The sequence below is a fragment of the Eschscholzia californica genome, unplaced genomic scaffold (genome assembly GCF_041429995.1).
Source record: "Eschscholzia californica isolate CP2 unplaced genomic scaffold, dmEscCali1.0.p SCAF_5, whole genome shotgun sequence".
Lineage (NCBI taxonomy): Eukaryota > Viridiplantae > Streptophyta > Magnoliopsida > Ranunculales > Papaveraceae > Eschscholzia > Eschscholzia californica.
Genome location: NW_028238472.1, coordinates 32,789,797 through 32,814,783, shown reverse-complemented (window position 1 = coordinate 32,814,783; position 24,987 = coordinate 32,789,797). Strand labels below are relative to the sequence as shown.

The window sequence follows — 24,987 nt, the reverse complement described above, 5'->3', positions numbered from 1 at the left end:
CATGGTAGATCGGGTCTCAATCCTTACCCATGAGCTACAAGGAGTAAAATTCGGCCTCCAACTAGCAATTACGTATGAACGACGTCGAGTAATGGTAGCAACCGATTCCTCTCTTACAGTCGGTATTTTGACTACTATATCTAATCAGCCCCCATAGCAAGCTTTACGATTGGTTCGTGAAATTAAAGAGTTATGGGCACAATTCGAAAATTGCAACATTATTGAATCAACCCGCAGACTACCTTTCAAAGATGCAGCAACATATGGGTACATCTGAAATGCTACCGGTAGATTTCCCAGAGGACCTAATCAAAATTGTGAGGGAAGACAAACGAGGTGTAATTAGAGTTCGGTATACTTAGGAGAGTTCTTAATGTCTAGTCTATTTGCTTTCAATTTATTAGACTACTTCGTTAATGTTTTTTTTTATTTGTTAAATTCTTTGTAAGGGTCGGGCCCTAACCCGCTGACCATTTCAAATAAAAAAACATATCTATACGAAAGATTTTCCGCTGATCACCATGATTTTTAGATTTTAATTTACAAGGCACAATATGAAAGTGTTTTCAACATAAAAATGACGTAGAGCTTGAGTGACAATGGTGACCAAACTTAAACGTATGATCATTTGTAACCTCAAAGTCCGTCAATCTTCAACTCGCGATAAGTACCTGGGCACCAACCTTTTCATAAGCGCCAGGAAGACACAAGCCTTCTCCACCATCCTGAACCAAGTTGTCCAAATGGCACTCCACCCTCCTATCCCAAGTTGTCGCTCTGTTGTCATCTCCACAATATTAGAGTCCGTTCTCCGATACCAGATGCGATGCTTTGCCCTTCCAAAAGGCATAAGTACACGCATTAAGACCCGTCAGAGGTCCTTTTGGTGGGGAAAATCCAAAACCATCCACACCGTCAAATGGTCCTCTATATGCCTCCCCCGCAAACTCGGAGACCTTGGCTTCCGTCATCACCTCGATAACCAAGCCTTCCTTAGCAAACTGGCCTGGCGTATGAGCAAAAACCCACAAGCTCTTTAGGTCAAATTGCTCAAAGCAAAATACTTCCCAAACATCACCAATCCTAGCCCATCTAAGCAAGCCCACTTCTGGCTTTGGAAATCTATCCACAAACACATTGACCAATCAAGTTCACGGTTTAATCTTCTGGGAAGTTCACAAAGGCACCCATGGCAATATCTGGCAGGATTATTGGGTCCCAGAGCACCCACCACCGCTTCCTAATCCTATGAACGCGAACCTTGTCTGGGTTGCTCAACCCATCCATAATAACGAGTGGGATACGACCCTTATTGATGCTTCTTTTCCCACTAATATTAGGAAGCTATCTTAAGTATTAACTTGCAGGGTCATGGAGAAGACACTGTCAGATGGCCGCTTACTCAATCAGGTAACTACACTATTAGCTTTATGTACCGTCATCTCAGAGAAACACAAACCCCAAACAAAACAATCAGATAGACTGGTATTTCATCTGGAACATAAATACTATCCCAAGGATTAAACTATTTAAATAGAAATGTTGTACCAACAGCTTACCTGTCAAAAACAAATTGGCAAATACATTGGTAATGATTGTAATTGCACATATTGTAATAACACCGAAATGCTTGACTATGTTCTCTTACATTGCTATTACTCTAGGTCTATATGATTTTATTTTAATGTCAGAACGGAAAATATAAACTCTGTTATCGATTGGATTCTACAATGGAAAGATACGAATACTAACATTGGTGACTTGTATGCTAAAATTTTATGGTTCATATGGAAGGCACAATGCAAGAAATGCTTTAATGCGCAGATACAATCCCCAACACATAAACCGAATCAAAGCCACTCCTACCAGACAACAGACAAGAAACAAAAAGAAAGACAACAAACAACAACAAAGATGGAACCCCCTCCCCCCAACACCACCATATCTAAAAATAAATATGGATGCTTCATTGAAGGGTTTGACGGAAATACCAGGCATAGGTTGCATACTCCACGACGCTCAAGCGAACTTCATAGTAGCTCTAATAAACTAGAACGGCGGAATCCAGAAGAATGTGAATGTCAGGCTATCTTGTGTGCTATTAGATGGGCTGTAGAGCAACAAATCATTTATCTTCACATTGAAAGTGATAACCTCAACATTGTTAATCACCTTCAATACCCTAACAGAAACATAATCGGCAATCCATCAGTCATACGGAAGAAATTCAACGACTAGCCTTGCAATTCACCAACACTATCTTTTCCTACATCCCACAAATGGTGAACGGGCAGGCGGACTCCTTAGCAAAATAGGCGATACGTCACCGGAAAAAAAAAACGAATTTAGCACACCAAACAGGCTTTCCTCCAATCAGTTTAGCAGGGTTTTGTAGTGGCTCTCTTCAACAACAACAAAAAAAACTCCAACTTACTGACATTGTCTCCACTCTAGCCACCCGTTCCTACAACACTTCCTAATCCTCCCTGATGTAATTGGCCGTTGGCGTGGTTGTAGTTTAGGTTGTGTTCGTTTATCCATTCACAGAGTCGTGAAGACTTGGTGAGTTGTGAACACTTCCCTCCCGGTGGATATTCGATGAACCCCTCCAACTTGTTAGTTTCAAAACAAAATACGGTATTTAGTTTGCCGGTGTTCACCCCCATCAGAGGGAATTAGCACCGGTCATGGCATTGGGTAAATCTAAATTACCAGGAGCTAATCCTGGATACCCATTTCCATTTGATGAATTAAACTAATGCATGAACTACCCACATGTTGTTGATCATTCTTCCTGGATTAGTTTATTAAGATTGATATATTGTTGATTTTGTGATGGGTCAACGGTGGTTTTTTTTTATGATTACTTCTTTCTTAATGATGAAGTTCAATCCTCTTTACTTCCATTGTTGGTTGATCATCATCCTTCTAAACCCCCAACAATTACAACAAAATTTCCAAAATCAAGCGTATGAGATCATCATATTTGAATCATTGAATGAAAAGATTAGCTCAGGTAATATAAGCAAATGTTCTTTCCTAGTAGTGATTAAGGGTAGTGAATGATAAAGTTTTGACTTAACTTCATTGTTTTTTTTTTTTCTGGTTTTTAGGGTTTTTGATGCTTGAGCAAGCTGATAATTTCATATGGAGACTTGGGTATTTTTCATGGGATATGGAATGGGGATATTGAGTTTTATAATGGGGTTTTGTGGATTTGGGATTGGGGTTTTAATTGGATTAGTAATTGGGTATTACTTATTTTTCTATTTTCAACCCACTGATGTTAAGGTTGGTTTCTCTATCCCTTCTCTGTATCTGAAAGAATTAGAATTATTGATGTAGTTTTGCACAACAATAATTTATGAATTTTCTTTTATGAGGATTAAGGGTTTGAATTCCCATCATTTACTATCTTACTCTTTGCCTTTCTATGTTGACTCTTCAGGATCCTATAATTCGTCCACTGGTCGAGCAAGACTTGAAATCCTTGCAGAGATTACTACATGAGTTACCTCTTTGGGTGAAAAATCCAGATTACGATCGTGTATGTTCTTATTATCTTTCTTGGGTATGGGTTAGAGTTATTTCTTTCAATTTCTGATAGTCTGTTATTTTGAAGGTTGATTGGCTAAACAGTTCTATTGCAGCTATGTGGCCTTATTTGGAGAAGGTATATTCTTGTGTAAAACCATGATCATATCTTGTATTATGCTTGTAATTTTGTTTGTGTTTTAATATTCGATTTTTCTTATCTAGGCAGTTTGCAAAACGGCAAAGACCATTGTAGAGCCCATCATAGCTGAGCAAATTCGTAAATATAAAATCAAGTCAGTTCAATTCGAAACACTTACCTTAGGTTCTCTACCACCAATTTTTCAAGGTTAGTAGTGTTGTAATTTTTTGTATTTATATTTTTATGTTTCTCCTTACCATGTCCATGCAAACATGAGCCACTAAGTTGGTGAACAGTTCTCAACTATATCAGGCCAGCAGTCTGCAACTAGTTCATTGGGTGTCGAAGTTATTTCTATAGTATCATAAAAAGTTATAGCTTTCGCCACAAGATTACTCTATGCCTCTAATAGGAATAGTTATCGCTATCTCTGCTTATGAGAGGGTCGGAAGTATGGGCAGAAAGAGAGGAATGAGTCAAACTGAAACATGGTCATATGTTAAAGTTTAAACTAAGAAGCCCACCTCGTGGGATCCAACCTATAAATACTTGAAATAGCCTTACACTATCAATTTGGATAAGAAGAGACTAATACATGAAGATTGATTATGTTTCGTAGCCTAATCCTAGTCCTTGACTCCGGCTCCAATAGACAAACATTTACAGGGTATTTTAGTTTGTATGGACATTGCTAGTGCTCTTTTACTAGTGAAGAATTAAACTTTCGTTATTTTTTTTATAATTTGTACGTGTAATAATTTAATTACTAGTGGAAATGCTCCTTTGACTTTTGATACTGTTAACAAATGTCAGGCATGAAAGTCTACATTACTGATGAAAACGAGTTTATTATGGAACCATACTTGAAATGGGCGGGGAATCCTAATGTAACCGTTGTGGTTAAGTCATTTGGGTTGAAAGGAACTGTGCAGGTATTTGCAATAAGAGTCGTTTGGAAATCTAATGAATAAATCTGATTTACTTATGTCTCCAAAATAGTTCTATTCCTTGAATTCGGTTTTCTGTTTAATAATGGTTACTTGTTTTGCTAGGAAATTTCAGGTGGTGGATTTGCAGTTCTTTGCTCCATTAAGAATTACATTAAAGCCACTGGTTCCAACTTTTCCATGCTTCCCTAAAATTTTTGTATCTCTCATGGACAAGGTGAGAAACTATGCATATATATATATGGGAGATGCTAGAGTGCCCAATTTTTTGGGCATTTTAATGCCCAGCTGATGTGGAATCACTAAAAGACAAGATTTTCTCAAAGTTTGACTACGGTGGGGACCGCTTATGTTTCTAAATGAGGAAATATGTCACCCTCTGAGTACCAATTTCTAAGTCACTCTATCATTTCCCTATATATATATGTATTAAATGTATGTTCAAGTGTTGTTTTGGCCTTTTAAGAAGTAGTACATCTGAGTTTGTGTCTTGATGGGGCAAGTATTGGGTCAGAGTATTCTATTGTTTATATATGAACTTAATCTTGCAGCCACATGTTGACTTCGGACTGAAGCTGCTAGGGGCAGATATTATGGCAATACCTAGTCTATATAGACTTGTCCAGGTAAACATCTCTCTTTTTTTTTTTTTTTTTCCTTTTCGCTATTTACGACGATCGCGCTATTTTGTCTTGGTTATGAAGAAGAATGGGTCGGTTGATGTTTCCTCTATGAAAACATCTTCAGTTCATGCAGGAGAATATGGGTGAACTTAGGTAAAGAGTTACTTTCTTGATTGTCGTTTATGTACTTCAAGGTTAAGAAATTTTGAGGTGTCAGTTTCTTTGAAAGAAAAATTACGTTGTATGGATGATCTCAGGAAGTTGTTCTATTAGCCCACTGATGAGGATTATTGTGAACCTTTGAAGATAGTATAGAGCTGAAATTAAACTTCCCTGAGAGCATAGTCCTTGCCTCTCTCGGATGGGGAATGGAATCGAGACAGAAGTTCTGCTACATCTTTGGATGCAAGGGGGGGTAGTCTACCATCCACATAGGAAGTCGTTGTGGAGAGTATTAAAAAGAGACGGAACAAATGGAAAGTTGTTTCTTATTTGAACCAGGAAGATGGACACTGGTGCCAATGTGTCTCGCGGACATGTTTTAATCATTTATCGCTTGCTTTTCTCTATTCCGTTGTGGTAGAGGAGATAAAAAAAGCTTATCATAGATATTCTTCGGGGATTGACATCAAGAAAGAGAAGATGCACAATGTAAAGCGGGGCACAATCTGCGGTCCAAAGGATGAAGGAGGCCTGGGGATCCGTAAAGTAAGGACGATGAACAAAGTCCTAATCGAGAAGTGGTGGCCGAGAAGCGGTTGTGGAGATTTGGTAAGACGAGAGACAGTTTGTGGAGGAAAGTGTAGGCAAATATAGGGAAAGAGAGTTAGAATGGGTTCCAAGACATAGTGCAGTTTGGACTTTGGAGTAGTATATGTGAAATAAGACTTGCTTTACTATGCCATACACAAACCAGGTAGAGAGGACATAGTGGTGTGAAAATGTGACGGGCCATCAGCATGCTTTGTGGACATTGTGTGCCAAACACAACATGCCCACACCAAGGACAACACTGTAGCAGGTTCCGACCTTTTCTTTTTGACGGGCCAGTCAGACCTGTTGGGCCCCGTCTGACGGGAGAGAAGCATGCCGTTCCAGTCCCGTACCTTCTCCCGGGTTTGGTGCAGCCAGGCCTAGTTCCTGGAATTTCTAGGAACTGCACGTCACAGTCCGTGTCGTGCCGTTTCTTTGCTGGAGCAAGCCGGGACAACCCAACTTGTTGGGTTTTATACTTATCTATGTGTCTCTAAGACTACAATAATGTTACTACCTAACATGTCTCATAGTGTTGTAAGCGGGATCTCAGACATTAGTCCGCATTCTAATGTCTAAACACTAGGTTTTTCCAGGATCTATACACGAACATATCAATGAACTAGAAAGTAAAGACGATTGCCTTAATCGCTTTCCCACGAACTAAATCCCGACCAGTATTCGGAAGATAAGAGCTCCAAGAGTAGCTCCTGTCCTTGAGACACCGAGTGTATGACTTGAACTCCCTCCTCCGAGTCAGCTAGGACCTTCTTGAAGGTTGAGATGAAGAACTCCTTCTTCTTGACTAGATAATTAAGAGAAACTCTGTTTCTCTCTCTCTGAGAAAAAGTGATTTCAATTCCCTTCAATTGAATTGTCTTGCTCCGCTTTTAGTTTGTCTAATTTGGTCCTTATATGGAAATCCCAATTATAAGAGTCTGACCCAAAATTGGATTCATAAAGACCTAATTAGGAGGTATTTACCAAAATACCCTTTTAGGGTTAACCAAGGTTACCAGATTCGCTAGGATGAGTGACGTACCGCGATCTGGTTCGCGCGTACCCTTTTAAGGTGCGTTCGCGTACCAGATCGCTGGTATCAACGAACCGATTCATTGAAGAAGATGATGGAAAAGATAAAAAATATAGTAGTTTAAAAAAAAAAATAGAAAAAACTGTTTTTTTTTCGTTTTAGATCTTCTTTTAGTCTCGCCATGATTCATTGTCTGTATGTTCTCAGTTAGATGGCGATTTTCAGACTTCATAGCCGTCTCTGAGATTAGGCTTTGGTTATAGGGTTTTTAAGAAAAAAATTTCACTCGAGGAAGGAAGATGCTTTCTCTGACTTTAGGTTTTAAGAAAAGTTTTTAGGGTTTAGTTTTATAATATGGAGTAAAAGGTTTTTCTCACAGTCAGATTAAAGAGATTAGATTTTTTTTACCATTAGATGTTTAAAAATCTTCTAACTAGAAAAGTTTAAAAATCTTTCAATCAGAAAAGTCTAGGCAATAAATTAGAATAAAAGATAAAAGATCTTTCTCTCTCTATCTCTTATTGGAAGTTGTAAAACATTGGGAAGTTTCCCCAAAAAGAAAAGTAACTTCATGGGAAACTTTCCAAATTATCGAGGACATAGCGTACCGAAATAACGTACCCTAACGAATTGTGTAGCGAAAAAGCGTACCGAAAAAGTATACCCCAGCGTACCGAATACTTTCAACCTAACGTACCGCGTACCCGTACCACGTACCGGAACGTACCGCGTTCCAGGTAACCTCGGGGTTAACCTTAGTGTGGCCGGCCAACATAGCCCCTTTATGGGCTTCCTTGGCCGGCCCACATAAGCTCCAATCGGCCATGAGATGGTTGGCCCCTTGCTTAGGTCGGCCATCACAGGGCCGGCCCCCTTAAAGCCTTCCCGGGCCTCCCTCTCGGGCCCGGATGTGTGTGTGTCTGTGTTCAGACTCCTCCGAACTAATTGGACTTACCGATAATGGATCCAATCCACCTATTTTCCAATCTCCCACTAGTCAATTCTCTCCGTTCAAACCATCACTCTTATGTGTAACCCTTGTAGGATCCGGTCTATGTTAGGAGCGGATTACCGAAGTGATCCGACGATCGTAAGCGGCTTCTAGCTAAGCATTACGACCCCTAATTCGACCGGACTAAATGATCTTCCGAGTAAGGTCATCAAGATCCTATTCGCCAAATCGTACGCATTGACATCTTGGTCGAAGGACATTCCTTCGGAAGGATACCATTCCTTCAGACCGAGGGAATATATCCTTCACAACTCACACCACTAGACACTATTAGATTCCGAGAGGACAAATGGTGCGAGGTAGGACCAGTAATGTCATCTTTCCAGGCATCACGCACGGTTTTTATAAAGAAAGATGCATTAATTGGAGAGATGCACGCAGTAGGAACACAAGGGGTTTTCATGGGACTATGGAAGTACACTGGTTCTGTTTGATTGGGAAGCACATAGGCTTTTAGCTCAATTATCGAAGATAAACGAACATGCAAGAAGGGGAAACTAAACTGGTAGAAGAACATGGTTGCTAGAGGAGGAAGTGGATTTCATAGTCAACTCATTTTACAGTGGTATCAGAGAAGAATAGGTGGAGACATTTGATATCAAAGATCTATGGAAGGCAAATATTGCTGTTAAAATCATTTTCTTTGTTTGGGAGTCTTGTCGAGGGAAACACCATAGTACCATACGCATTATAGATTTCAAAGGATGGATTTCACTTCAATTAACAGATGCCCGATCTGCAGACAAGCAAGTGAAACAGCGGGGCCTGTTCTCTTAATGTACGAGTTTTCTTTCGCTACTTGGCGTTACTTTCGGACTCTACCAAACTATTACTAGGTACCTGCAGAACAAATAACAGATAACTTCCTCAACTGGAAATGCATGGGAGGATCCCCAATGGAGAAGGTCATATGGGAATTAATTTTATTCGCTGCTGGTTAGTATATTTGGAAAAGAGAAACTTAAGAATCTTTTAGGAGCACATGTATACAATAGAAGCCATCATTTTCTAATATTTATGTGTAGGTCACTAGGTCATAGATACAAAGATCTTAAGTTCATGTTTGGCTAGTGGTGAAGAAATGCGAGATAAGGAAAAACAATCCTGTGGTGTGGTTCATAGGTATCTCAATATCTTACGGTACTGTTTGGATTAATCAGCAATATGATTGGTAGATATTGCTTTCATCTGTAGGTTGTTTAACCAACAGTTCCAGGGAATCGCAAACCTGCCAACCCCCCTTGATTTGGAGTTCGCCCTTTTAGGGGAATCTTATTCCGCTTGGAAGGCACACTATTTGCTAACGTGATTCCTGGTAATTGCGTTCCATTCACGCGCCAAATGTGACATAAGAGTTAAAATTATCATGTGTTTTGGGTGTGTTCTTCATGTGACGAATAAGCTATCATTCCAGTAACCATTCTTTGCATTTGGTCCATTTAACATAATCCTGTCATTGTAAGAAAAAAACATTATTCTATATGAACTGGTTCAGAGCTCGGTCCACATTAACTTGGAGATGACTATGTCTAGTGTGTATCTGGACTCTAGAGGGCAAAACATCTCCCTTTTAAGAATTTTTGTTAATTTATTTTTCTCAATTTTTAATCTCTTGGTTAATTTCTGTAAACAGGAGCTTTTCCAAAATCAGGTTGCAAATATGTACATCTGGCCTAAAACATTGGAAGTGGAAATCCTCAACCCAGCAATGTTGGTTTCGTTGCTTTGTTTCTGAATTTCATTATTTTGTTTTCAAGTTGTTATTTTACGATTGACGAAGTTTGACATGAAAAATTTAGGGCCCAGAGGAGTCCAGTTGGAATTCTTCATGTAACGGTTGTCCGTGCAATTAAGCTAAAAAAGAAGGATTTTTTGGGATTACCAAATCCCTATGTGAAACTAATGTTTACTGGAGATAAAGTTATATCAAAAAAAACAACTGTCAAGTACAAGAACTTGAACCCTGAATGGAATGAGAAATTTTATCTGATTGTTAAAGATCCCGAGTCTCAGAATCTGAATATTAACATTTTTAACTGGAAACAGGCATGGTTTCCATATCTGTTCTTTAATATTCTGTTTTCGCTTTCAAATGGGTGTTGTAGGATATGACTTTTTACTTTTTGCAGGTCTGGAAACATGAGAAGATCGGAATGAGTGTCATTCCAGTGAAACATTTCACCCCTGATGAGCCAGAAGTTATGATTCTGGATTTACTAAACAGCATGGATGTTAACGATGTTCAAAATGAGAAATTTCGTGGACAGATAGTTATTGAAGTAACATACAAGCCGTTTAAGGAAGAAGATATACCAAAAGATTTAAAAGACTCGAACAAGGTTGAAAAGGTTACAGAAGGACCACCCTCTTCTGGGGGTTTGCTTGTAGTTATAGTTCATGCAGCTGAAGATGTTGAAGGAAAACATCACACGAACCCATATGTGATAATTCTTTTTAGAGGCAAGGAGAGAAAAACAAAGGTATGATTTCCTAAAAAAACTCAAACTTGGGGAAATTGTGTATCATGACAATGAATTCATTCCTCGGAGAAAAAACAAAAGATTTCCTCAAAAACTCATATCTTAAATCCTATCTAACATGGACACAAGTAAAGCTGTCGAGACGTGAGCACACTTTAGTTGGATGATAAAATGTGTGTCACTACACTGCAAAGAGTAGAGTTCAAATCTTGTTGTTTCAGTAAAAAGAGAGTAAAGTTGTTCATAAACCCAAAATGATACAGGAAATTGGTGTCTGAGTATCCAACACTAGTATTTGTTAGATTTTGACACGACAAAAATACCAAAAAGTAGCATCCATGTTACAAGGTCAAAATTACTACCAAAAACCTTGACAATGTAGTATGTGTAAAATGTCTTGATCTTCTTTGCTTAAGATGGATAACTACAAAGTTTTTATTATGTCATGTATTGCATTGTCACAGCATGTAAGGAGAAACAGAAATCCGAGATGGGAAGAGAAATTCATTTTTTTGCTAGACGAATCTCCCAAGAATGATAGCATGCAACTGAAAGTAGTCAGCTTGCCATCAGGGCTAGGGCTACTGCACCCAAAGGTACACCACCTTTGACGCCCCTACTCGATAAAAGGCTCTAATTTATATTTTGCAGCTCTGTTTTTCTGACTTACCAACTTTCTGGGTGGTGAAACCGAAATTTAGATGTTTGGACCTTTAGACAAATTTACATATATACATATATATTATATATCATTAATATCATTACTTCACTTTGTTTGCTATTTCCACTGTTAATCTATAATACCCGGCTCTATATATCAGGTTCAGATGGTGCTCGCTTATTCATTCATTGAGTTTTGTCCTTGTTATAATCATCGTCCTTCCATTTAAATTTATGATAAATTTGTACCTGTTTTTTTTTTGTTTTTCGCCTCCTTCAGCTAGTGATAAAACTTTTTTTTGAATCAGGAAATTCTGGGTTATGTTAATATCAACCTTATAGATGTTATGAACAACAAACGAATCAATCAGAAGTATCATCTCATTGGCTCGAAAAATGGAAAGATTCAACTTGAACTGCAGTGGAGAATATTCTCTTGAGGACATTCCTCCTCTCTATTTTACACCATTGAGAGCAAAACGAAACACTGCGTTTGTTCTTAAATTTATATTCAGGGCTTCCTGAATAGCATTCAGGAACCATGTAAAGAGTCCTATCTTGCATGTTTAACATTTTACAGACAGTGTATTCAAATTCTTTCATTTAAAAGTAAATGATGATTACATCTCGATTTCTTAATTCTTCAGAAACAGAAACCTAATTCTTTCACTAGTTCTTTCATGCGAGGCATGCTTGTTTTTGGTGTACAAAACAGAATGCTGGATACAAGTACAAAGACTAGAAATAGCGATGTAATTTTGGAGTCCGGAGAAAAATGTGGAGACTTAAAAGGGGAGAAAATTGGATCTTGGGAAACTATACATATTGAGAACTAAAGAAAAGTTGGTAGTTTGTGAAGATTGTACTGTTTAGATTTACAGATGATGTTTACGACATAGAAAGAAATTTACACGTTCATCGAACTACTTCACACTCCTATGACATAGAAAGAAACTCATACCTTCGTAGAACTACTTCACACTCACAATCCGAAAATTATAGTTTATAAACTATAAAGATGTGGTTAAACTAAATATTATCCCAACTGTTAACAACATTATCTTTATTTCAACAAAAAAAAAATACATTATCTTAGTATTTTTTTTACACGTGTGACTCATCGAGTCAAGGATTTTTATGATTAGTAGAAAATTATCTTTCTTAATATTTTTATATTTTTAGGAAACTTTTTAAAAGATTCTAATATTTTATTTATTTAGAAGTAATTAGAGCCGGATTAAGTTAAGGAAACCCTATTGCTATATAAAGGGAATGCAGTAATAGTTTAAGTCATTCAGTTTGAATTCAGCTTTATCAATAAAATTAAGTATTTTTTTTGCACTCTTGTGAGTTTCGGATTCCGTAAGTCTTACAACAGAGATCTAAACGCTTTTATGAGTTTTTCGTTATGTCAATTAGTATCAAGAGGAAGGTTTCTCCTAGATCAATAGCACAAGGCGGGACTAAGAACACAACAATCGACGAAGACCGAGGTATCGATGTTGTATGGGAGCACTAGACAGAATGGAGCATCATATGAATCATCAGATGAATCACCTCGTGGAGGAGATTCGTGAGATGTTAAACAACCATCTGAATGTCAATTCAAACCTTAGGCAGCAACCATTAACATGTAACATGTTTGGGGATTTGCCTATAACTAAACCGTTAATGGATACGGTAACATGGAACGTGTTGAGGGGTTCGCCGACAACCAGCTTGTTAACAGGTACAAAAAACACAAGTAGTATTGCAACAAATTTTGAGGTAATATCTAATTGTGATGCGTCTTTAGTTGTGGATGAAATTAGCGATATCATTCCAGGCAAAGAAATTTGTAAGGAATGTGATGTTAATCCAATTATTCAAGAAAAAAACTAGCATTACTATGATTATGGAAGAGTCTAGTATTATCCGTTCATAAGATGGGAGGTTTGTAATTCTTGAAGAAGTTGTTAAGAAAGTTAATTCGAATCAAGATGAGAAACTTTGTGAGTCTAATATCGGTCTAACTAATTTTCCTTCATATGAAAATCCATTTTAAATATTTTGTGAATCTAAAATTGTTTTTCTAGGATTTGTTAGTAATTTCATCAGTCGGTCTGCATTAAAGCTTGTAATTTTCAATCACCATCTTCATAATCCTTGCACATTTATTTTTCAGGTGAAAAGAAAGATGAAACCACGTCACAAGTATACACGAAAAATAATTATAACATAATTCAATGTTCAATCAAATTTGAAAGTTTGATGATTTCTATGCATAATTCACACAAAAGTTATATCAAAGGAGTACCAATCAAAACAACATTCAAATTGGTTGGTAAACTCTACGCAAATTTCTTTGAAGTGGGGAATATTGATGCAGAGAGATTTTCGGAAGATAATTCAAGAGTACTAGATATCTTCAAATCTAGTTATTTTAGCAGTATAATATTTAAGGTTAGTAGAAAATTGTTATTTTTAAGTCCATTGGTAATTGATATATGGTACCTGAGCCAGATTCCCACCATCCAATAACTAGTTAATATCTGTGAAGAGGTGTTAACTTCTTATTAATGGAGAGATATAGAAACCGAGAGACACGAGTAAGAGATTGAGGTGATGAGTAAATAAATTCTCTGTTATATATTTCTAAATGTAAATACAAGGATATATATATATATATATATAGGTATTACAGAAATGAACAATGTTATGACTATCACATACAGTATCTAAACCAAACTTATTTAACTAATGGATCATAAATCCAAGGTGACCGGGCTACTCGGGTGGGCGAGTATCATTTGGTCGGGCCATGGATCTGGTGGATCATAACACTCCCCCTCAAGTTGGAGCGGGAATAGAAGTAACGCCCAACTTGCCAAATATCTTCTGAAATGGATTCGCTCCCGCAGGCTTTGTGAAAATGTCAGTTAATTAATTGGTTTTTCGTTGGTATGGATCGTGTGGCAATGACATTGGCTTTAATCTTCTCACGAACGGTGTGGTCGTTAGTCTCCATGTGTTTGGTATGTTCATGGAAGACGGGGTTGTCGGTAATGTGGAGGGATGCTCGAATGTCACAATAAACAGTCATCAGGGAACAGTGATTGATATCAAAGTCTAGAAGAAGATATTTAAGCCATTGGAGCTCGCAAGTGAGAGTGGCAAGTGCACAGTATTCTGCCTCGACAGAAGATTTGGCAACCTTTAGTTACTTCTTAGATTTCCAAGATAAAGGGCTGAAACCAATTAATATAAAGTAAGCGGTTGTAGACCGAAATGTGAACGGGAAACCGACCCAGTCAGAGTCACAGTAACCTGTGATGTGGAGTGAATTGTTAGCAGATAAAAGATACATTTGTCAAGAAAACCTTTCAGATAGTGAACCACACGATGAGCTGCATCTGAGTGAGTCTGACTTGGATTTTGCATAAATTACTCAAATTATTGATTGCATAAGTGATGTTAGAAGGTGACAGTGAGATAAAGAAGACGACCGATGAAACAACGGTAGATTGATGGGTCAGGTAAATGGTCTACATCAGAGGGGTTGAGATGAAGCTTCTGTTCCATAAGAAAATTTGCCGACGAGATGCAGTCAGACCGAAGTGTTTGATTATATCCACAACGTATTTACGTTGACAAAGGAAAATGCCTTGAGATGATTGGGAGACTTCAATCCCAAGAAAACATTGAAGTCGACTTAAGTCGTTAAGAGAGAAAGTGTGATTAAGGAAAGACTTGAGTTTTGAAATTGATAAGTCATTATTATCTGTAATAATGATATCATCCACATAGACGAGAACAGAGATGTAAGTAAAATCTGGGTGGAAGGTAGAAAGTGAATAATCAGGTTTAGATTGAGAGAAGCCTTTGGCTAGAAGAACTGCAGAAAATTTGGAAAATCATTGATGGGATGCTTGTTTCGGGTCGTGTAGAGATTTTTGAAGGCAACAGATTTGGACTCCCCCTTAGACGAGAACCCGGGTGGAAGTTTCATAAAGACTTCTTCATGAACCCCTTGAAGGAAGACGTTATTTACATCAAGTTGATAGAGGGACCAACCTTTGATAGCTGTAATGGATAGTAAGACTCGAACAGTTACTAACTTGGCGATTAGAACGTATATGTCATTATAGTCTAAACCTTCAATTTGGATATAGCCTTTCGCAACAAGACGAGATTTATATTGTTCAATGGGTCCATCTGATTTAAACTTGATTTTATATACCCATTTGCAGTTAATTGGGCGTTTGTCGGGAGGAAGTGGAGCAATGGACCACGTGTTGTTTGATTCCAAAGAAGAAATATCTTTGCCCATGGCTTCGCGCCAATAGGGAGATTTCATTGCTTGAGTGAATGATGTAGGTTTTTCTGTAGTGAGAACAGAAGAGAGAAAGCCCTGATGAGAGGTGGAAAAAGAATTGATTCGAGAAATAATTTTCAAGAGGGTATTCGATTTTGGAAGCTGCGTAACAAAGAAAAGCTTTCAAGTGCATCGAGGGGGCTTCGATCAGGATGAGGATCGTGGAGACGGGTCAATGGAATTGATAAGATAACTCGAAACTAAGTCATTACATTGCTCCCATAAGTGTAACTCATTGGGGATGGTGGTTTAGAGATTGTCCCATCAACGAAGCCGAGTTTGTGCTTAGCTCGAAAAGCTTGTCATTGTTCAAGACCATTGAGAAGAGGCATGATTAAAATGGCGGTGGTGGGAGAAACCGAGTGATGTACACCAAAGGAGCCAGCAGGATTAGGAATAACAGTTGCATTAGTTTCAAAAAAAACATCAAGATATGTCATGATTAAGAAAAATGGCTCTGATACCATGTGAAGAGGTGTTAACCTCTTATGAATAGAGAGATATAGAAACCGATAGGTAGAGAAATAGAGAGAGAAACCGAGAGAGACGAGTAAGAGATGGAGGTGATGAGTAAACAAATTCTCTTTGTTTTTGTTTTTCGCTTGTTGTTTCTTTGTTTTTTCCTTCTTTTTTTTTTGTCGCTTTTGCCGCTTTGGCTTGTACATATTTTGTCCCACTTTTAGTTATAATTCAATCACCCTATTCAAAAAAAAAAAAAAAAGTGAATCAGGGTTTGTCTATGAAAAATACACAATATCTAAACCAAACTTATATAACTAATGGTAGGGGTGGGAATCGGGCGGGTTTGGACGGGCTCGGACATAATATAACCGGGCTCGGGCGGATCGGGCACTACATTGTCTAGCCCGCGACTAATTGGCGGGCGGATCGGGCCGGACAAAAACAACAAATTGAAGGCCCGTAACCTGCCCGAGCCCGCCTGCCCGAGCGGGCTCCATCGGGCTCGGGCCGGACGGGCTCGGGTGTTTTATAGGAAAAAATATTTAACTTATATCTTTAAGAAGCCTCCCATCTAGGGGTGGGAATTGGGCGGGTATGGACGTCCACGGACACTTGAAGCATCGGGCTGGGAGGATTGGGCACAAAATTTCAATGGCTATTAGGGTAAGCGGGTTAATTGGGCGGGCAATTTTGAAATTCGCCTTGCTCATTACCCGCCCAAGCTCATTAAGAAGTTCGGGTAATTCGGGTATGGGCGGGCGGGTAGCGGGTAATCTCATGACTTGAAAAAAAAAATCACTTTTTCCTCTTTTTCTTATAGAATCTGGAAACACCTTTCCTGATTCTAAAGAGACAATGTGAGATTAAAACTAGACGTTATTTGTGTTGTTCCTTTTAGGAATTTAATCTCACATTGAAAACTAATGAAGAATTCTCATGAGATATAATATAAACTTACCCCACTCTTTGTCCCCTCAAAGCCAAAGACTACTTCAGTATTCTACTAAGAATTCTCGTGGGCCATTGCAAAGCAATATATTGGGTTCGTGTGATTTCCCTTAAGCATATTGTTTACCATCTTAACTAAGCCTAGCAACATAGACAGCTGGGGCTTCATCAACCCATAAAGTTGATGTAATTTGGTTGGTTATCATTGGGTGAGGTTAAGTGGGTGCGGGCATGGGCGGGTGCGCGGGTAGAGGTTTTAACCCATGCCCGCCCACTAAAATTTGGCAGACTGGGCGGGTTGTGCCCGAGACGGGCGCGGGCGTCCATGGTCATTGTTGGGCTCGGGTGCCCGTGGGCGGGTTCGGGCTCATGGGCAAAATTCCCACCCCTACTCCCATCCTTATATAAAAACTATCAACCCTCTCTAATTCTAACTAACAGATGTGGGGCTAACAATTTTAGTTAACAAACCTTTCTTTCCTTTCTTTAAGTAAAAGACTCCAAACACTTTGTAATTATAAATACACAATGTGGGACTAATACTTTTTAAATTTTAGATTACTTTGCATCCTTCCCTTCCTTTAAATATAAGTCTCCAATCACCTTTTAAGTTCCTGAATGCATATTCCACAACATTATAAGATAGACCAAATGAATTTTCTGTGTCACTTCGATTATTTTTGACGAAATATTAGTATGCATTCAATACCCATTTTCTGTGTCACTTCGATTATTTAATTAACATAAAAAGGAACCCATCATATACTGAAATGGGTAGGTTAGTACCCTTGCCCATTACATAAGGAATCTTTTTATTAATTTGAGACACATCCATGAAGAAGCCCTAGATTTCTAGCATTCACTTTGTGAAGAGGATCCCATATATTAAAGTACTTCTTTAAGATAGAAAGAGAGAAACAGAGATGAAGAGTTACAAGAAGAAGTGAGATCCTCAGAACAATGGTTCTCCTGTTATTTCATCAAAGAGCCATTTCTCAAGAAAAGAAAAGGTTGTTGGTTGCTGGACTAATTCCATTAATTCTTGGTGATCATGATCAAGCCCATCCAAGATCGAATCGGTCTCTTCGTTGAATGAGGTAGTAATATTAGTAGTTTGATTAAATTCAGACCCATTTGAATCTGAGGAAGTCTTCTCCCAAGCTATGTTACTTGTGTTGTTCTCAAGTGTTAAGAGTGATTCAAGCTCTTCTTGTGACATGAAATGATCACAACTCTCTTCTGCATCTTCAACTTTGTTAAGAACTTGATGATATCTCTTGCTTGGAGTTGTGTTTAAGAAATCTTCATCTTTTTTCTCATCAAAGCTAATGTTACTACTAATGCTGTTGCTACAACTATTCTCATTGTGGTTCATTTTCTCATCATCACCGTCATCTTCACCGACGTCATGCGCCTTTTGCTCTGACCTAATCTCATGATTAGTACTACTAGCTTTTGGAGAAGATTTAATCCATTCTTGTAAGAGTCTTGAAATGTTATCAGTGCTTGAAGCATATGTACTAGTACTTGAAAAGCTCTTATTTAACTTAGGTAAAATACTCATACTTGAAGCAGTACTAATCTTATACGGAGTAGGCACGTTGATCATGCCTATTAAAATGTATTAAGTATTTATAATGTCTTACAAAACTTTGTTTAGAAAAATCTATCCAAATATTTTTTATGTTTGAAAAATAAAACACATCAAAATTAAGAGAAAAAAAACACATGGTCATAGAGACCATTTGATATAGTCAATCACCATTGACCATGTCTCATAGTTAGTGAAGGTCACAAGAAGGCCAAAATCACACAACAAACTTCAAGGAAGCTTCAAATTTTAATCCCACACCTTTGAGTTAGAGATAAAAGAAGCAAAGGGAAAGGTTATATGTAACCTCTTCCTTTGGATTTGAAGATATGCTTTGTTTAGGCACAAACTTTAAGTAAGCTCCATCTATTAAACCCACATTGTTGGGATAAAGGTAAAGAAGCAAGAAGAGAGGTTTTATCAACCTCTTCCTTTGCTTTACAAAACAAGGCTTGACAAAAGCCAAAATTTTTAGTAGCTCCAATTCTTTAGTCCCACACCTTTGAATCATATAAATTTCATTAGGTGATACGGGGATGAAAGGGGTGTTTGCTCTGGTAGTATTAGTCGGGCAGCTAGCGGGCGGATCCTCGCGGACGGGTACCGGGCGGGTATTTCGGGCCGGGACTCGGATACGAGTGCTTGTCCGAGGCCCGCCCCATATAGCCCGAGCCATCGGGCCGGGTAAGCCCGACTCGGGTAGCAATCAGTTTCGGATGCAAACGGTCCGGGCGGATTGGGCCGGATCTCGGGTTCCCGGACCGTTTTCCCACCCCTAACTAATGGATCATATACCCAGGTGACCGGGCTACTCGGGTGGCCGAGTTATCATTTGGCCGGGCCATGGATCTGGTGGATCCTAATACCTTCAAAATCAAATGCTGATTTTGCCGGACCATCATCACGGATTCAGTATGAATGAAGAAAAAGAACAGAAAGAATTAACACCGATCATGGCAGTGGATATATTTGAATCATCAGGAGCTGTTCATCAAGACCCATTTCTATTTGATGGATTGACCCATCTGTGTTTTATGAACTGAATTAGGTTTTGTTCATAGATGATGAGTTCCAAATTTCTATCAAATAAGAAAACCTTAAGAGAGAGAGAGAGAAGAAGATAATAAATAAAGCACAGATGGGTCAATGGTGGGGTTTTGATTTGTCTATTAATGGTAATAATTCAGTTCACTTTACATCCACTATTCATTGATCATCATCGTTTAAACCCTTCAACAATTACAGTAGCTAACGACAGATCTCTAAAGTCACGCGTTTCAGACACGCTTTAAACCTTTTTGAGATCATCACATTTGAATTATTGAATGGAAGTTGAGTTGAACTTTAGTCACATAATTAAATGCTCTTTCATAATAATGATAAAGGATAAGTGGATGATAAATTTTAGGCTTTACTTCATTTTTTTTTTGTTTTTTCTGGTTTTTGATGCTTGAGCAACCTGAGGATTTCACATAGAGATTTTTGTATTTCTCTAGGGTTTTGAAATGGGGATTATGAGTTTTATAATGGGTTTTTGTGGATTTGGGTTTGGGACTTCAATTGGGTTAGTAATTGGGTATTATCTATTTTTCTATTTCAAACCCACAGATGTTAAGGTTTGTTTCTCTTTCCCTTGTTCTGAATCTAAATGAGTTCTTGAATTGATCTGGTTCAAAATAATTGGGTGGATTATGATTTTATATAGTCCTTGTAGTTTTCCATCTTTTATTATCTCATGTCATGCATTTTTATTTTGATTCTTCAGGATCCTATAATTCGTCCACTGGTCGAGCAAGACTCGAAAACCTTGCAACGATTACTACCTGAGATACCTCTTTGGGTGAAAAATCCGGATTATGATCGTGTATGTTTTATTATTTTTCAGTAATAGTTTCTACTTAAAATAATATTTTACGTATACGAAAAGAAAATGTAATTACAATTTTAGGTCACGGTTTGGGGTGGTTTCTTTTACTTTCTGACAGTCATTGTTAATCTTGAAGGTTGATTGGCTAAACACTTTTATTGCAGCTTTGTGGCCTTATTTGGATAAGGTATTGCTATTCGAATATGTATAACATGTTCAAATATATTATGCTCGAAATTTTGTTTATCCTTTATTATGATGTATATTAATGTTTTATTCTTCTTATCTAGGCAATTTGCAAGACGGTGAAAACCATCACGAAGCCCATTATAGCCGAGCAAATTTCTAAATATAAAATCAAGTCGGTTGAATTTGAAACACTTACCTTAGGCTCTTTACCACCTACTTTTCAAGGTTAGTAGGCTTATAGATTGTCCACGCTGATATTCTTCTTCATACACTATTAATTCTGACTACCCTTTCTTAACTGCTTGATCTTATTCTCGTATTTGTTATTGTTATAGTACAAATACGGGCTCTTATTGTCCTGAGCAATTCTTGACTATATTACGCCTGCAAGCTTTTTACTAGATGTCTGGGTTAAAGTCCGGAAAGAGTTCAAATGAAAGTTTTCACTGATTAGCAAAAATTAATGAGTCATGTAGAGGGATATTGGTTTTTTGCTTGAATTGGTTTCTACATGCAAAATTTGGTCAAATCCACCATGGACTGTTTTTCTTCGGGGATCACATAGTGACGTATCATGGGCTAGATCAGATTAGTTTTCAAATTTTGTCTGAGACATTTCTATACTTTTCATATTTTAAACAAGGAGGTCCACCTTGTGTCATCTCATTGTTCATATTTTGTGGATCGAAGAGTTTTTCTTAGAATCTATACTTTCTGGTTCTGCTATGTCATACTCATCAATAGACCTCCTTATGTTTTCTTTTAGTCATTTTGTTCTAGGAATACTAGATTATTAGTTAATTACTTTTTGAATCCGCACCTTAGACTTTTGATACTGTTAACAAATGTCAGGCATGAAAGTCTATGTAACTGATGAGAAGGAGTTGATTATGGAACCATACTTGAAGTGGGCAGGGAATCCTAATATAGCTGTTGTGGTTAAGTCATTTGGGTTGAAAGCAACAGTTCAGGTTATTGATCTTCTTAGCTTTTTAGTAATCTATTTCCAACGCTTGCTGGTTCTCTCGAAAATAGTTCTGGACTTTGAAATGCTGTTTAATAATAGAAACTGCGTTCGATGGAGATTTCCAGGTGGTGGATTTGCAAATATTTGCTTCACCAAGAATTACTTTAAAGCCGTTGGTTCCAACATTCCCGTGTTTCGCTAAAATTCTTGTATCTCTCATGGACAAGGTGAGATCTATGCATTCATATGTATATACATTTAGTTTAGTAGTAAGAAATTTTCTAGTTTGCATTTGAAAGTAGAACAAGTGAGTTTGTGCGTCTTCATGGGGAGTGGTGGCTATGAGTATTTCTATCATTTTTTTTAAATGAACTTATGTATACTTCAGCCACATATTGACTTCGGCTTGAAGCTTCTAGGAGCGGATGTTATGGCAATACCTGGTCTGTACAGATTTGTTCAGGTACACAGCATTCACTTTTTAGCTAATTACGATCGTTACCCTGTTTAGAAAATGTTAATTTTCTCTTTTAACTTGTCGAAGTTGGTCCAGACTAACTTGCATGTGACTATATATAGGGTTCATGTGAACTCTGGAGGGCAAAATCTGTTTCTTCTTTTTAAGATTCTGTTTGTGCCGATTTCGGTTAATTTTTAATCCATTGGTCATTTTCTGTAAACAGGAGCTTATCAAAACTCAGGTTGCAAATTTGTACCTGTGGCCTAGAACATTGCAAGTGGAAATCCTGGACGCAGCAAAGTTGGTTTCATTGCTTTGTTTCTAAATTTCGTTGTCTTTCCAATTTTTGTTTTACGATTAACGAAGTTTTACATGAAATTTTTAGAGCTCGGAGAAGGCCAGTTGGAATTCTTCATGTGAATGTTGTGCGGGCAATGAAGCTCAAAAAGAAGGACTTTTTAGGATTATCAGATCCTTATGTGAAACTGAAGCTCACCGAAGATAAAGTTCCATCGAAGAAAACAACCGTCAAGTACAAGAACTTGAACCCTGAATGGAACGAGGAATTCAATCTGGTTGTTAAAGATCCAGAAACTCAGGCTTTAGAGATTAATGTTTTCGACTGGGAACAGGTATGGTTCAATATCTATACTTCAGTATTCTTTTCCCGCTTTCAAGTGGATATTTTATAAGATATTTATTTCTTTGTTCATAGGTCGGAAAACATGAAAAGATGGGTATGAATGTCATTCCCGTGAAAGATCTTGCTCCTAATGAGCCGAAAGTCATGATTCTCGAGATACTAAAAACCATGGATCTTAACGATGTTCAAAATGAGAAGTCTCGTGGGCAGATAGTTCTTGAAGTAACGTACAAGCCTTTTAAGGAAGAAGACATACCAAAAGATTTAGAAGACTCGAACACCGTCGAAAAGGCTCCAGAAGGAACACCCTCCACTGGGGGTTTGCTTGTTATCATAATTCATGCAGCTGAAGATGTTGAAGGAAAATACCATACAAACCCATATGTGCGAATTCTTTTCAGAGGAGAAGAGAGAAAAACTAAGGTATGATTCCTAAAAAATAAATTGGAACGAAGAGATCTTCGGTATCATAATAAGATTTGCAAGGGAAAAAACGATTTGACAGTTAAAACTATTAAAATCTATGGAACATGGACATCGTTAAAGGTATCAATATCAAACATTGATACTGGATATCGGTATTCAAGTCCCTGATATTAGTACCCGAATTTCCGACAGCGAAACAAAATATTAAGGAAGCAAATCCATGTTATGATGTTAAAATTATTTCATAAACCTCCAGTGTGTGGAAGATTTATCTATCTTCTTTGCGTAAGCCGGAGTAATATTGAAAATTTATGATGTATTGTATTGTTACAGCATGTAAGGAAAAACAGAGACCCGAGATGGGAAGAGGAGTTCACTTTTATGTTGGACGAACCTCCCACGCATGATAAAATACATGTGGAAATAGTCAGTCTCCCGTCAGGGCTAGGGCTACTGAACCCCAAGGTACACTTTTCCTATTATTTTTCAGTTGTTCTTGAGGATAGTTCTTTTACCTTTTCTTTTTTATGTATCTGGAAGATCAGCAGTTAATTGTTACCATATGAAGGTGTATAGTTGTACCCAAGGAATTAAATTTCGAAATATTTCGGTCGAAATGACTGAAATATTTTCATTTCCATGTCTATCAAAATTTCCATCGACACCGAAATTTAACTAAATTTTGGTCGAAATGACCGAAATATTTCCATTTCCATGTCTATCGAAATTTCCATCGACACCGAAATTTAATTAAATTTCTCTTAAAAATGCCTTGTCAAGGAGTATAATATATAAAATATGTCAGTTATTAGTGTATTTGATACACCCGATATATATGTAATACGTATGATGCAATGTCAGGTAGCCACGTTATATGGAGACGGTTTCTAACCATATATCTGCAGCCCCACGTCTCCACCTGACCTTGGCATGACCGTCCCCTATATTTAAACTCCTCAGCAAGGAACTTGCTTTTCGCTCCTGACAACTTTGGCTGGATCATAGGAACAACCACCACCAAGTTTATCATCTGGAGCTGATAAATTACCTATAGTAGCATTTTCTAATAGACACTTCAATGGAATTCTAAATGAAGCAAATTTATGTGACAGCACATGGAGACTTGTAATGCAGTTTAGGGTGATTCAAAAGTAAATCATTACTTCATTTTTTTTCGTATGACCATTGTGAATACTCAATAATTCGCTCCTTATATTGACTGAAGAGCACTCATGCATCTGTCTGTAAGTTCAAGCAACAAGTTTTTTTCCTTATGATGGTGATCGTCATATTCCATTTAGACTTGGGTGGTGTTCCTTTTTTCCCATCGTCTCCATCTGAAACCTCTGACTCAAATGAGCCCAAATCAACCGTTCAGATAAGCGAGGCATCACGATCAAGACAAAATAACAGTCTGAAATCTGACTCAAATAGATTCAGACCTCGAGCCGGATTTCATATCTGACTTAGAGAAAAAGACAACCATAATTGAGATGTACATTTTAATGTTGCCTTGCTGCTACTAGTGACTTGAGCTTATATTTGTTCATTTGAAACAGGAAATTCTGGGTTATGCTGATATCAACCTTGCAGATGTTATCAGCAACAATCGAACCAACGAGAAGTATCATCTCATTGACTCCAAGAACGGAAAGATTCAAATTGAACTGCAATGGAGAACGGCTTCTTGAGGAAAGTACTTCTCTCTAGCTCTTTCTCACTTTGCATTTCAAGTGAATAGTACATGAGCAAAAAAACACTACACCAGTCCTTTCACTCATTTGTCGAACTTTCTGAATAAAATTCTGTATCTTATGTATCTTGACATTTTAGAGAAAGTGTTTTCAAGTTCTTTGATTTTATCATAAATGAATATTATCATTCGATTTTTTTACG

At 37.7% G+C, this 24,987-nt stretch overlaps 3 protein-coding genes across 7 annotated transcripts; 2 read left to right on the top strand and 1 right to left on the bottom strand.

Moving 5' to 3' along the window:
• The first annotated feature begins 2,131 nt into the window (after positions 1–2,131).
• Positions 2,132–11,813, top strand: LOC147538674 (synaptotagmin-2-like). Of its 4 annotated transcripts, none has more exons than XM_086641453.1 (13): positions 2,132–3,016; positions 3,114–3,291; positions 3,449–3,547; positions 3,651–3,673; positions 3,760–3,883; positions 4,490–4,608; positions 4,739–4,840; positions 5,175–5,249; positions 9,678–9,754; positions 9,844–10,090; positions 10,174–10,524; positions 10,989–11,120; positions 11,493–11,813. In XM_086641453.1, the coding sequence occupies exons 4-13, from the start codon at positions 3,653–3,655 to the stop codon at positions 11,622–11,624; spliced, it is 1,380 nt and encodes a 459-aa protein (XP_086497579.1). In that variant the 5' UTR covers positions 2,132–3,016; positions 3,114–3,291; positions 3,449–3,547; positions 3,651–3,652; the 3' UTR covers positions 11,625–11,813. The 4 variants fall into 4 exon arrangements, with proteins under 4 accessions (XP_086497579.1, XP_086497575.1, XP_086497577.1 ...); XM_086641449.1 differs by having other exon boundaries at positions 3,623–3,673; XM_086641451.1 differs by having other exon boundaries at positions 3,449–3,571.
• A 6,087-nt stretch (positions 11,814–17,900) lies between these two features.
• LOC147538673 (uncharacterized) lies at positions 17,901–18,557 on the bottom strand. The gene has a single exon (XM_086640003.1). The coding sequence runs from the start codon at positions 18,555–18,557 to the stop codon at positions 17,901–17,903; it is 657 nt and encodes a 218-aa protein (XP_086496129.1).
• Positions 18,558–19,315: 758 nt separating this feature from the next.
• Positions 19,316–24,983, top strand: LOC147538672 (synaptotagmin-2-like). 2 transcript variants are annotated; one of them, XM_086643685.1, is made up of 12 exons: positions 19,316–19,714; positions 20,305–20,403; positions 20,543–20,593; positions 20,697–20,820; positions 21,448–21,566; positions 21,688–21,789; positions 21,951–22,025; positions 22,246–22,322; positions 22,408–22,654; positions 22,738–23,088; positions 23,425–23,556; positions 24,651–24,983. In XM_086643685.1, exons 1-12 carry the CDS (start codon positions 19,712–19,714, stop codon positions 24,780–24,782), a joined length of 1,512 nt encoding a protein of 503 aa, XP_086499811.1. In that variant the 5' UTR covers positions 19,316–19,711; the 3' UTR covers positions 24,783–24,983. The 2 variants fall into 2 exon arrangements, with proteins under 2 accessions (XP_086499811.1, XP_086499810.1); XM_086643684.1 differs by lacking the exon at positions 19,316–19,714 and adding an exon at positions 19,774–20,155.
• Positions 24,984–24,987: the final 4 nt, after the last annotated feature.

Excerpts from the sequence above, each read along its gene's own strand:
- LOC147538674 (XM_086641449.1), top strand. The coding sequence starts at position 3,148 with ATGGAGACTTGGGTATTTTTCATGGGATATGGAATGGGGATATTGAGT. Across the intron at positions 4,841-5,174 it reads TTGTATCTCTCATGGACAAG|CCACATGTTGACTTCGGACT; the intron begins GTGAGAAACTAT and ends TTAATCTTGCAG. Across the intron at positions 10,091-10,173 it reads ACATTTTTAACTGGAAACAG|GTCTGGAAACATGAGAAGAT; the intron begins GCATGGTTTCCA and ends TACTTTTTGCAG.
- LOC147538672 (XM_086643684.1), top strand. The coding sequence starts at position 20,045 with ATGGGGATTATGAGTTTTATAATGGGTTTTTGTGGATTTGGGTTTGGG. Across the intron at positions 22,026-22,245 it reads GTCTGTACAGATTTGTTCAG|GAGCTTATCAAAACTCAGGT; the intron begins GTACACAGCATT and ends TTCTGTAAACAG. Across the intron at positions 22,323-22,407 it reads GAAATCCTGGACGCAGCAAA|AGCTCGGAGAAGGCCAGTTG; the intron begins GTTGGTTTCATT and ends TGAAATTTTTAG.
- LOC147538673 (XM_086640003.1), bottom strand. The coding sequence starts at position 18,557 with ATGATCAACGTGCCTACTCCGTATAAGATTAGTACTGCTTCAAGTATG.